The 12,494-nt window shown below is 43.0% G+C and overlaps 1 protein-coding gene across 8 annotated transcripts in view; it reads left to right on the top strand.

Moving 5' to 3' along the window:
- The window catches only part of Akap13 (A-kinase anchoring protein 13), a 346,713-nt gene extending 334,745 nt beyond the window's left edge, over positions 1 to 11,968 (top strand). For 6 of the 8 annotated variants that reach the window (XM_071608649.1, XM_071608648.1, XM_071608646.1 and 3 more), the window contains 6 exons: positions 79 to 149; positions 632 to 676; positions 3,647 to 3,697; positions 4,472 to 4,921; positions 6,332 to 6,659; positions 7,408 to 11,968. In XM_071608649.1, the coding sequence (XP_071464750.1) occupies positions 79 to 149; positions 632 to 676; positions 3,647 to 3,697; positions 4,472 to 4,921; positions 6,332 to 6,659; positions 7,408 to 7,457 (995 nt within the window). In that variant the 3' untranslated portion in view covers positions 7,458 to 11,968. The remainder of the gene's footprint in view (positions 1 to 78; positions 150 to 631; positions 677 to 3,646; positions 3,698 to 4,471; positions 4,922 to 6,331; positions 6,660 to 7,407) is intronic. The other 2 variants (XM_071608645.1, XM_071608647.1) reach the window with 2 other exon arrangements.
- The last annotated feature ends 526 nt before the right edge of the window (positions 11,969 to 12,494 follow it).

Below are 12,494 nucleotides of genomic sequence, written 5' to 3'. Positions count from 1 at the left end.
TATATCATACTCTTTGCTTGGCTAGTCTCTTTCACAACTTAAAAACAACAACTAAAAACAGCTTTGTTTTTTATTTAGGAGGTGAGAAGGAAGAAGGAGATGATGGGCAAGATCTTAGGAGAACGGAATCAGATAGTGGTCTGAAAAAGGTATTTATTTCTAGAACACATTATATCTGAACCTCTTTGGCACTTTCCTCAGAATTCAAAACTTTTAAAATTATTCTACTTTAATCTTATTTTGGATGCTTGACTTTCTACTTTTAGTAAAATTTTATTTTGAGGGAAAGCACAGTATTCAAAAAGACTATACAATTGAGAATCCCACATCATTGGCGCTTTGTCCTCCCTGGTTTAGATTTATTTTAGAGTGTAAACACTTTGTTTACATTCTTAATTCCACCATCTTTCTGCCAGGACCAGTTTCATTAAGAGGTTTGTTTTAGCCCCCCCAACAAACCTGATCTCTTTATATGACTTCAGTAATAAATAGTTGAACCTTAGAACTATACTACCTTCCAGTGAGAGTAGAAAAGAAAAAAATAGGAAACTACAGTGTAACTTAGAAACACATTGCATATAACTTTTGCATCAAGATCATCATTTTTTAAATGTGTATTTTTTGTTTTAAGGGTGGAAATGCTAACCTGGTATTTATGCTTAAAAGAAACAGTGAGGTAAGGACATTATGAACTATATAAAAGAATATGTATTTCTAATCATTGTTAAGAATATTCTTTTTTGTTTTGCTGTTATAAACAAGCTAACTCCTGGCTATTATCTATTTATGAAAACCATACAATTGTCCATTTCCTCGGCCTTAGGCACTATCTTGGAATTTTGCCAGTGAAAGTATTGTCCTAAGGCTATTTCCAATTCTCTGTCCTTAAGAGCTTCTTGCTTTTCTTCAGCTTTCTCTACACAGGGCTGTGAAGCCCTATTGGTGATTTTCTTTAGTCCAATTTCACATAGTACAATTTGTACTAACGTTTCCTATAACACAAACCTTATCCCAAAAGTCAAAAGTCTGAACATGGGAATTTAACTTACTGCATAGTAATATTTTCCTCTTTCAAGAACTAAAGTTGAATTTGCTTCTTTGAACACTGTCTTTCATGCAGTATGGTATGTGAAGGAGCAAAGTAAAGTAGCCTTAGGGTCCTCCCAGGTGGAAGTCTGACCCTGATGCTAGTCTCCTGTAACTGCCCTCAGCTGAGCTCTCTGCCTGACCCTGCAGGGTACCAGCACTGCTGTCCCTCAGACCCTCCCTGACTCCTTTGGATAAAATCAGCTTCAGAGTCACAGCTGTGTCCACGATTAGCTTATTCTGAACCTCTACCTTTGTGTGTAAGCAGACTAGAATCAGATAAAGTGATAGTAGCTTCTTTTTATGGGCGGGGGTGACGGACCAGAGATTGAACCTGGGGCATTTAACCACCAAGGCACATCCACAGTATTTTTAATTTTTTTTTATTTTGAGGCAGGGTCTTGCTAAGATTACTAAGGGTTTAGTGAAGTTACCAAGGATGACCTCAAACTGTGATCCTTCTGCCTCAGCCTCCCAAGTCACTGAGTTTACAAGCATGCACCACCACACCTGGTTGTGATAGTTGGGTTTCAGGGAGCACGTCTCAAGGATATTCTTTTAGTTTCTGCCTTCTTGCATTTAACATAAGAGCTTAAATCCCTGCAGAGCTTCATTTTGAATTTTTAAATTAAGGGAAATCATTCCTCCTCACCCCCCCCACCCCCAAAAATGAACCCTATTGTATTTTGTTTGTTGGCATAAAGTCTAATATAGCAGTCACCTGAATGCATCCTGTTTGGTGTGTTTATTCCTGAAGTGGCAAGACTACTTTGTTTTTGAAGCATTCCAGTATAAAGTACATACTATAGTGGGCAGCTAGGGCAGATCTTCTGTCTTTCTAGAGTAAACTTAAATAAGGAATAAAAACTATTTTGAAAATAACTATGCTTGGTAACTACGTTTTGGGGTTTTGTTTTTAAATTTATCTAATAAGTATAATCCCACCATTGAGTAATAACTTGTGATAAATGTTTGTTTATATTTCCAACATTTTCTTCTATTTGATATGTCTCTGTGTATGAGTGTTGTGAAAATAGTTTTATACAATTTGTATAAGTACCTCTGGGTTTCGTCCTCTTCTTTTTTCTCTCAACACATCCTAGAAGCATTTCCCAAGGCATGTTTGTACAAAGCCTGGTATTGAAGAGCTGCATATTAATCAGTGTATCATGTACCATAATTTATTTAATCTTCCTAGTAGTTATTTCTCTCTCTCTCTGTCTCTCTCTCTCTCTCTCTCTCTCTCTCTCTCTTTTAAATTTGGGTCAAGGTCTCTAACTTGTGATCCCCTGCCTTCCGAGTGTCTGGGATTACAGGCATATACCAATGTGCCTAGCCCACTTTGTTTTTTAAATAATGCAGCCAGGAACATCCTTGTACATACACTGTTTGCATAGTTTTTTCATTACTTCATCAACATGCCAGATTGCTGTCTGAACTGTTACACGATACCATACTCTACCCCTCAGTAGAATCCATTTTTTAATCTTAATTTCCCCAGCATGGATGTTAGCATTTTTTAAATTAACGTTTTGTTGGTTTGATAAATCCAGGTTTCCTTTCTTTATTTTATTTTGCATTTATTTAATTTCAAATAAATTATTAATTATTGTTCTTATGTTCATGCTGGAGATTAAACCCAGGGCTTCAGGCATCCTAAGCAGTACTCTGCTACTCTCTGAGCTATACTCTCAGCCCCTGAATTGCTGCTGATATTGTATGTAATTGACCATTGTATTTCTTTGGTAAATTGCTGGTTTGTGTTTCTGGCCCATTTTTGTACTGAGTTATTCTTTTTTTTCTTCTTTTTATTCTTAGTGATTTATGAGAGCCTTTTGTAAATCAAAGTTTTTTTTCATTTGAATTTGTGTTAAAGTTTGTCCTTCATGTTTGTGGGTGGTTTCTTTCATTACTTTGATGTTGAAAAAGCCTCCCCTATAGCTCTTTTATGGTTCCATTTTTACCCTTAATATATTCATCTATTTGAATATTTTTGTGTGTGTGAACCAAGGTCCCAACCTAATGTTTTCCAGAAATTTGGCCGCTTTTCTCAGAAAAATTAATTGGATTTCCTTTCCTTCTCTGGAGATTAGATATGCTACATATATACTCAGTTCTTTATTTTAATATATAATTTTTTTTTTTTTTTTTTTTTTGGCAGGAGGGAGGATACTAGGGATTGAACTCAGAGGCACTCAAATACTAGGCCACATCCCCAGCCCTATTTTGTATTTTATTTAGAGTCAGGTCTCACTGATTTGCTTAGCATCTCGCCATTGCTGAGGCTGGCTTTGAACTCAAGATCCTCCTGCCTCAGCTTCCCAAGCTACTGGGATAACAGGCATGCACCACCATGCCCAGCTATATACTAAATTCTTAGGGTTCGTCCTGAGACTTTCTATTCTGTTACATTGGTCTACATATCATTTTTGCTAGTCATTTTTAATAGTTGAAGCTTTATGATACATTTTAATAGAAGTATCTTGTTGTATTGTAAGGATGTCATGCCATCTGGTGTGATGGACTCTGAAATTCATGAAGTCATTTTGTTCCTTTGCAGCAGGTTGTCCAGAGCATTGTTCATCTCCATGAACTCCTCAGCACTCTGCAGGTACATGCCTTCATCTTCTGTCTGTGCACTTTCTTGTTTAGAGAACAAGAGTAGAGAGATTTTTGTTGACCTGAATCTTGAGGTTTTTGTGTTGCTTTATGAGTAAATGGGAGCCTCAACCTAGAGAAGACTGGCTCTTAAGGTGAGACTTACAAAATCCAGTGGTTGGAACACCATCAACCTTCCAAGACTAGAATTGATGAACAGCTGGTTGTCTGTGGGTCCTGCTTAATGACACAGGGTGCTTACATGCACTTAGGAGAGCATTTCACTCCAGATAGTCTCTAATTGTAAAGTTTCCACTTCCATACCTCTGTGTGCTGTTATATCCTTGAATCCTGCTCATTTCCTTCCTTGAAGAGTCAACCTCCCACCTGCAGTATATACATACTCTCTGCACCCTAGGGATGGAGGCATATAGAAGTGACTCTAGAAAGTATGTGACCAGGTTTGACATGAAAGTGAGTTCCTGCACCTTTGTCGTTCTAGAGCATCTTATTATCATATATCAGACCCTTAAAACACAATGGGAGGGAGGCTGGGATTGTGGCTCAGTAGTAGAGCACTTGCCTAGCACATGTGAGGCACTGGGTTCAATCCTCAGCACTACATAAAAATAAATCAATAAAATAAAGGTACTATGTCCAACTATAGCTAAAAATATTTTTTTTAATGGAAGGGTCAGTCTCCCATAGTGCCCCCTGGTATGAAATCAGCAGGACGCTGCTCTTCTGGGTCAGAGTTGCATGGCTGTCTGCTGTGTGCTTTCCTCAGGGTGTGGTGTTACAGCAAGACACCTACATTGAGGACCAGAAGCTGGTGCTGAACGAGAGAGCACTCACTAGGAGCTCATCCCGCCCCAGCTCCCTTATTGAGCAGGAGAAGCAGCGCAGCCTGGAGAAGCAGCGCCAGGACCTGGCTAATCTCCAGAAGCAGCAGGCACAGCACCTGGAGGAGAAGCGCAGAAGGGAGCGTGAGTGGGAGGCCCGGGAAAGAGAACTGCGGGAGCGAGAGGCTCGACTGGCTGAGCGCGAAGAGAAGGTGCAGCGCGGGCAGCAGGACTTGGAGAAGGACCAAGAGGAGCTCCAGCAAAAGAAGGAAACATACCAGTGTGACCTGGAGAGGTTGCGTGCTGCCCAGAAACAGCTGGAGAGAGAACAAGAGCAACTGCGGCGGGATGCGGAACGGCTCAGCCAGAGGCAGATGGAACGGGACTTCTGTCAGGTAATAAGAGTCTCTGTCCAGCCAGGAGAGAGGGCTTTTCCTTACCTGTACTAGGAAAGTCATGTAATGGCTGACATTCTTAACTAAGCATCATTTAAAAAGCAAGCAGAGAGAGAATCCCTGTTTTTACAGTCTTTGCTCTACTCTGAGATGGGGTTGGGGAAGAAGTGTCTTTATCTGCCTTTTGCATCTTTAGGAAGTTGAAGAGGAAGATGGACATGTTCAGGGGTTTGGGCCAGGGAAGTCAGTGAACCCTTTGAACTCACTTGAACTTCCTCAGCCAGCACCAACATGGGCTAAGTAAGTAGCCTCAGCATATCTGAGAGAATAGCAGTCAGCCATTCAGGATTTGGGGAGCAAATCCTCTGTCCTGTGCCACATGAGAAACCAGGCTTGGCCTCCACGTAAAGGAACTTGTAACCTGCTAGGGAAACACCAAGGAAACCCCATAACATGCAGTGCTGTGGCCAGGAGACAGCAGTAGATGGCTATCTGCACAGATTTGCTTGTTTGGGGTGGTGAGACACCTGGACTCTCAGGGCCTGATTCGTCCTGTGCTGCTGTTGAAGACCTTTCCTCTTTGGTAGCTGCTGTTTACATGGAGAGGGTTTCAGTTGTTCAGCATACTGCCTCCCAACTTTATCTCAGTGATGGTTCACAGTTCTTCTGGAATATGGACACTTGTGCCAGATAGAAAGCCTGGGTGTGCACAGATCTCTTCGCTTTTAAAACTCATGTTACCCAGTTTCTTTGAGTGATTGACATGGGACCATGAAAGAAAATTGAAGAGGCATCTTCCAAAGTGGGGGCAGTGGTCACTTTCTACAGAAGTTTTCAGACATATGGTAGGGAGCAAGAAATGACTCTGTTGTTTTTTATGACCCAAGTATGGATTCCACCCCCACCCAATAAAATCAGCACAGCCTTGAGAACAGAAGGTTCCCAGGCAACTGAGATCCAATGGCTTTATCTCTGGTTTAACCTTTGACTAGGATCAGTGTAAGCCCAATTCATTTTACTTACCCTCTAACATAGACAGATCTGTAATCTCTGCTATGAAATAGCTAGATCCTTATGTAAGTCAGTGTTGAGATAGGCAGCTGTGCTTATTTCCTCTGGGAGTGGCAGTTCTCTCCTAAGCTGCCCCATCAGAGAGGTACTATTAATCCTTTATGATACTGACATGTAGAATAGATATTAATGGTATCAAAGGTGATATTTTTAACATGTTCATGGATACTGACTACTTGGAGGAAAGCAGTGAATGAGCAGTTCTGAATCTTTGGACAGAACTCTACATAGTCAGTGAGAGTGGGTAAACACCATTTGGATCCAGCCAATAACTATTGAATGGGCACTAGGGCTGCTGATGGTCTCCAGCTTAAAATGCCTTCTCTTGAATATGTGCAGGTTTCACATCAGCACACCAAGCTGATGAGGATCCCATCCTTCTTTCCCAATCCTGAGGAGTCCTCACTGCCATCTGCACCTTCAGTAACCAAAACAGGGTCATTGGACTCAGAACTTTCAGTGTCCCCCAAAAGGAACAGCATCTCTCGGACACACAAAGATAAGGGGCCCTTTCACATACTGAGTTCAACCAGCCAGACAAACAGACTACCCGAGGGACAGAGCCAGGCCCCATCGTGCACCTCCACCCGCCTGTTTGGGTTAGCTAAGCCAAAGGAAAAGAAGGAGAAAAAAAAGAAGAACAAAGGAAGCCGCTCCCAGCCTGGTGGTAAGTCACCCATATCCAGTCTTCCTCTGGCCATAGTATCCATATTCTAAAAGAGGGGAGATTTTAGTGACATGAGGGTTTAAAAAGGGGATACAGTTCAGATGTATGAAAGCCAAGCTTTCATGCTCCTGAGCCCACTTGCTAAGAATGTTTGAGCAATGAGTGTATAAGAACCCCTTGCTGTGTGGCACACCCGTGCCCAGTAGAATGAGGTTTCATTTTTGTAGCATTCTCCACATGAGGAAGTGGAACTTGCCCAAAGGAAGTGATTCAGGTCCTCCCTTTGTAGGCTTCATCCATTAACTGGTTAAAAAAAATAGCATCAGATGGTATAGTCCTCAAGTGACTGTATAAAGTAGGTCCTACAAGCCCCTAAGAGAAATGAGGAAACTAGGCTCAGATTAACTAATGCACCAGCAGTCAGAGAGCCTGTGGTTGAGCCGTGCCAAATGTCTCCCAATCATGTGCAATGTTTGCCCTGAATCCTTTTCTGTACCTTCCATTAGAATTGATCTTTCCCTTTTGTAGGCCCGTTTATAAACTCTAGTGATCATGTAAGTTATGGGGACAAGAATTAGCGAAGAAATCACTAAGGAGTTCGCTTACTACATGAGTGTTGAAGCCCCACTTGTAGAAAGTGAATTAATTGTCCACAAAGCCCCTGTCACCTGCTGCATCACAGAGGAAGTGAAATGAAAAGGGCAGCTTTTCCAGGATTTCCTTGTCATTCCTGGCTTTACTGTTCCAGATGGTCCGGCTTCAGAAGTATCAACGGAAGGTGAAGAGATCTTCTGCTGACCTTATCCTCTCTGCCGAGGCAGCTGCCTGCTGACTGGCTGTGGTGCCCAGCACCGCCTCTCCTGTTGCCCCAGCGTGCTCAAGTCCCTTACGCTGGATGTCTACAACTTTTCAGCATCCAGTCTTCCTGGTCTTCCCCAGGTCCTGGACAAGAACAGATTGTCTGAATGTCAGGGTGGGGAAGGAAACCCAGATTCCACTTCATCCATTATCTGTGACTGCCCAGGCTCACGGGTAGGGCTGGCCCTACTCAGGTTGTTACACCGAAAACAGTGGCCCCAGAAGTACAGGCAATGGTTTGGGACATGTCAGGAATTCCTAACAGCTTGAAAGAGTGTTTCCAAATGAGCTCTGAAACTCTGCCTTTTATTTTGGGGAACAAAACCAAAATCAAAAAACAAACTGACCAGATGGCACATGGTTATTCAGTACTTCATCCTGTTATCCTAATAGATGGAGTTCCCTTTAAACCACCCAGTGCACACATCACCCCGTTTTTGCATGTATTTCTCATTTTATTTTGGAAGGGATAACAAGCATTTGTGAAACCAGTTAGAGAAGACTTGACATGTATAAAAGGTACCTGATCTGTACCACCTTTATCTCATTGCCCCAGACTTAAAAAAAAAAAAAAAAAAATCCAGAGGAGCTGGATGGGGCAGCGTACACCTATAATCCCAGCAACTCGGGAGCCAGGATGATTGCAAGTTCAAAGCCAGCCTCAGCAACTTAGCAAGACCCTGTCTCAGAAATAAAAAGGGCTGGGGATGTAGCTCAGTGGTTAAGCATCCCTGGGTTCAATACCTGATTAAAAAAAAAAAAAAATCCAGAAGAAATATACTGGCTGTGCAAGATACTTGCCTATAGATTCTAGGCACAGAGAAGCCTCCTGTGTACTATAATCTGTGTGGTGACACTTTTTGGTTGTCACCACCCAGAATAGCCCTCATAAGGGCTCCCCCAGGGCAGCTGCTGTGTCTTGGTCCTCCCTGTGGGAGAGCACGTGCCCTGTCAGCAGAAGCCACCACCCGCTTGGTGTGCCAAGGCTCTGTGAGGTTGTCCTCCCAGCACACACACTAGGATGGCTGTCTGATAAGTAAGTTCTGGCAAAGAGGATAAGCCTACCTATAGCAGTTTTCAGCAGCGGGGACTGAGAAGGGGGTCTGCACCAGGCAGTGGCTGGGAATACTCATGTCCTCTTAGGAGATCTTGTCAGAACTCGGTTTTCTAAAAAATATTTTTAAATCTAAGGTTGCTAATTATGCTTTGCCCCTTGAAGATGTCACAATGCTGCCTGGTTTTCCTTCTCTCTTTCCACTGTTCTGTGTTTGCTTGAGGCTTTCCCTGCTGTTACATGCTAGACAGATTATTGGTAAGGTTTCCCTTGAGGCCCCAAATACTGCCACCTTGGTACTCCCCATGGAGGACACCCGGAAAATTCTGTGCTTCAGATGTGGCATACAGTTCTTGCTTTTTGCCCCTCAGAAGCATGTGGCTTTGAACATTCTTTTTAAAAAAGCAAACACAAATCTAACTTGGTGCTTGTTGATGAATTGCAAGCTGGCCTTGCAGATGGAGATATTTATCTTTCAGTTTATTTGAAAGAGGTCTGGTTTAGAATTTTTAGCCTAAATTTTATTTATTTGTGTGTGTGAGTGTGTGTATGTATGTTGTTTTGTTTTTGTTTGTAAGGTGAACCAGTACTAGCCCAACAGTTTATCTGGTCAGCACAGAGAATGAAGTAGCAGCTGGTGCTGTTTACTCGTGGCTGGTTGGCTTTCCAAGTGCCTTGAAGGTCCAGAAGAAAATTTAGGGTTGGGGCAGGGCTATAGCCCTTCCTCTCCTCCACTCATTCTTTTATTGATGTTGTCTTCCTTGTTTAGGAATTAGGAAACTTTGCCACCTATGAATTTCCTTTGCCTGTTTTTGTCATAAAAGAATTCTAACTTTTAAGAAACAAACTTCTAAGACTAAAGCCAGCTGATTTTTCTATTGAAACCATGATGTACCTCCCCAAAGACTCTAAACAGCAAAAAGTTTTTTCCTCCCATCAGTCCACATATATAGCTGAAGCCTCTCCTGACTTTCCTCAGAGACACCACAGTGTCCTTATCTCTGGCCCACCTGGCCTTCACAGGAGAGCAGTCTTCAACCAAGACCTCTGGTTCTTTCCCATTCTTAGGTAGGACAGATGGTCCTGCTCTCCATGTTTGAAATGAAAGTGCTGATCAGATTTGCTCAGTCTTCCACAGATCACTTTGGATTCTGTAAGTTACTGTGCAGCCTCACACGGCTTGATTTCAATCTTCAGGTATAGTTTACTCCTTACTAGGTATAACATCTAGCTTGTTTTGGTCTATTAGTGGTTGTTTTTAAAAACATATTTCACCTCTGCCCACACCTAACTCAAAACAGTGTGGTCAGGTTCTCATTGGACAAATTGGGAATGAGAAGGAAAAAAAAAAAATCCCCTGAATTCCCCTACGTCACCCAGTATCCTGCTGGGAATATAGAAAGAGAACCACTTACCAAGAGCCGTGCTCTCACATGCAGACTCCATCTCTCTCCTTTTTTTGAATTTGGCCTCAAGGGGAATGTTGTGTTTGGGGAGCGACCTGGTATTGCTGCTGCTTATGCTTTTGCTTTCAACCTTGAGAACTACTCTAGCTGCTCTGTGTAGGTTTCTCTCCTGTGAAAAGAAGTGGTTTTCCAGGGACCACAAGTATTTCCCACACTAGTTCCCCACAGTAGGACCATCAAGCTAAAGAAAGCAGATGCCTGAAATTATGGAATTTCAAGGATGGATGGAATTACTACCCAGAATCCCCAGGTTTCCTAAAAGGAGACCACATCTTCTCTCAAAAATTACGATCATCTCAGTAGTTGTCATCCCATTTGGGTGACATGCACTTTAAATGCGCTCTCATCAGTTGGCACCGTTTTTGAGACAATTAGATGTGAACTGTTTTCTTTTTAGAAAAAGAAGAGGGTTGAAAACATGCAAGTTGCCACATCCAACCTTTGCCAACATTCCCTGTACCCTGTGAGAGCCATCTTGTGGGGAAGCATTAACTCCTCATCAAGATGTTTTTGAAAAGGTACGGACCTTGCCTTCTTTTCTCTTCCATGTCTCAGGGTTATGCCACTAAACGCTATCCCTTTGCTAATTTTCTCCCTTGTTTGTTATCTTTCCAAGGCCTTGGTGGTGGTGGTGGTGGTGGTGGTGATGGTAGCAGTAGTAGTAGTAGTAGGCGGCGGCACATGTTTTTGAGACCCTTGGGGTTTCATTTGTTCTTTTGTTGTGGGGATGGTGTTGATGTACAAGGGCTTAAATAGCCCTACCTTAAATAAAGGATGGAACCATAAGTTTTGTAGGTCAGAATTTGATTCAGAAATCACTCTCCATAAAAGTACTTACATTCTTTTGTTTCTAAGGCTCTTTTTCCAGCTCCAGTTCTTTCTTCCCAAGGATTTTGGTATTTGCATGACAGTTGTATCCGTAGGACAGTCAAGCCCTGGGAGTGGTAGATAGACGGACAATCCTAGGAAGTGGACTTGGTAGCCAGGAAGGTGACTCCAAGATGACCCCAGACACTGCAGAAGGGTGTTCCCCTCTGGGCCTGGGTGCCGTTTGCATGTGGAAGCCTACAAATGACCTGATCCCTGCCTTTATTCAATAGTACCTCCTGATGGTCCCCACCAGCCCTGCTGCTCTCCCTCACCCTTCCTCAGAGATTTGAGAGGGCAAAGAGTTTGTTTGGGTTTTGTTCCTAATTTTTCTTTTCATTATAGCATAACATTCCTAGTTAACCAGAGCCTTGGAATCTACTACCTGCTGGCCAGGTTTTGAAAAGTATTTTAATGCTGCCATAAAAGGAAGGTGGGGGGAAAAAAGGCCTGCTCACATACTCGTATATTTTAATTTGTCAAAAACTGGGCAGGCCATGAATTATTTCTCCATCTCACTGAGATGGGTGGTCCTTACTGGCTGAGTGTCCACTACCAGAAGCGGATGACCTCCCTAAACCAGGTGGGAGCCACTGTGCCAGGGCCCTCCAGACCTCCCCCTAACATGAGCTGTCCCCTGCCTTTCCCCACCACCTAACAGATGGGTCCTCCATGCGCTGATGAGGGACAGCCCAGTCTGTCTGCCTATGATCCAGGTCAGCCTCGCTGTGTGCACTGCAACGCCAGGCCCTGCAGAGGGCGCCGAGGACACACCTGGCACCTCTGCTCGCCATGGCTGTTTCAGATGCTGTATCTGTATCTGTGCTAACTCCTAGTAAATAAAAAGGTGGGTTAAAACCCTAACGCTGTACATTAATTTGTAATTATGTATAAAAGTGAAGCAGGTTTAAACTTTAAAGATTTTTTTTCAGTGTGTTTTCTGGAATTTTGCCACAGCATACTGGCTTTGTATTTTATTTATCTTTCTTTCTAGTTACTGGCTTCAGACTCTTGTAAAAGTTCTCCTCAGCCCTTTCAAAAAAATAAATTTCCATTGAAGTCTTGATTGTTGCTGGGATTTGTTTCTTGTCTTGGGTTCCTGGTGAAAGAGGTACTCACCCCCTCCCAGCTCTGAGGAGAGCCTTTTCCCCAGCAGACAAAAGGTTTATTTCTATACCTTCGGCACAAAGCAGTGAAGAGGACAGTTTGACCCTCTCCTGGAGCCAGACCCAAATCGTGAGGGTGACTGATCTGCCCTGAGGTCAGAATGGAAACTTATTCCCATTTAATTAATGCAATCCAAGTGTTCCATGGTATTCAGTCTACTGTCTTCAAAGTTCCTTTTCCTTTCTTTGCCAAATTTTTCCAACCCATCCCCAAATGAGCAACTGCCAGAACTAATTCAAGAAGAGAACTTCCAGTTTGCATGTAGCTCCATAGGGATTTGTGGGGTCTGGTCTCAGAAGGCTGGTGGGGGTGGGGAGGGGGAGACTCCAGGAAACTACTGAGATGCACCATGTCCAGCGGCACTGGCTTCCTACCTCTCTGAGTCTGAGCCTACTGGAACTGGCCCTCTGGTGATACAGAAGA

This window comes from Marmota flaviventris, chromosome 2 (assembly GCF_047511675.1).
Source record: "Marmota flaviventris isolate mMarFla1 chromosome 2, mMarFla1.hap1, whole genome shotgun sequence".
NCBI lineage: Eukaryota > Metazoa > Chordata > Mammalia > Rodentia > Sciuridae > Marmota > Marmota flaviventris.
Note: the sequence above shows the minus strand (reverse complement) of the source record. Positions and strands in the feature narration are given on the sequence as shown.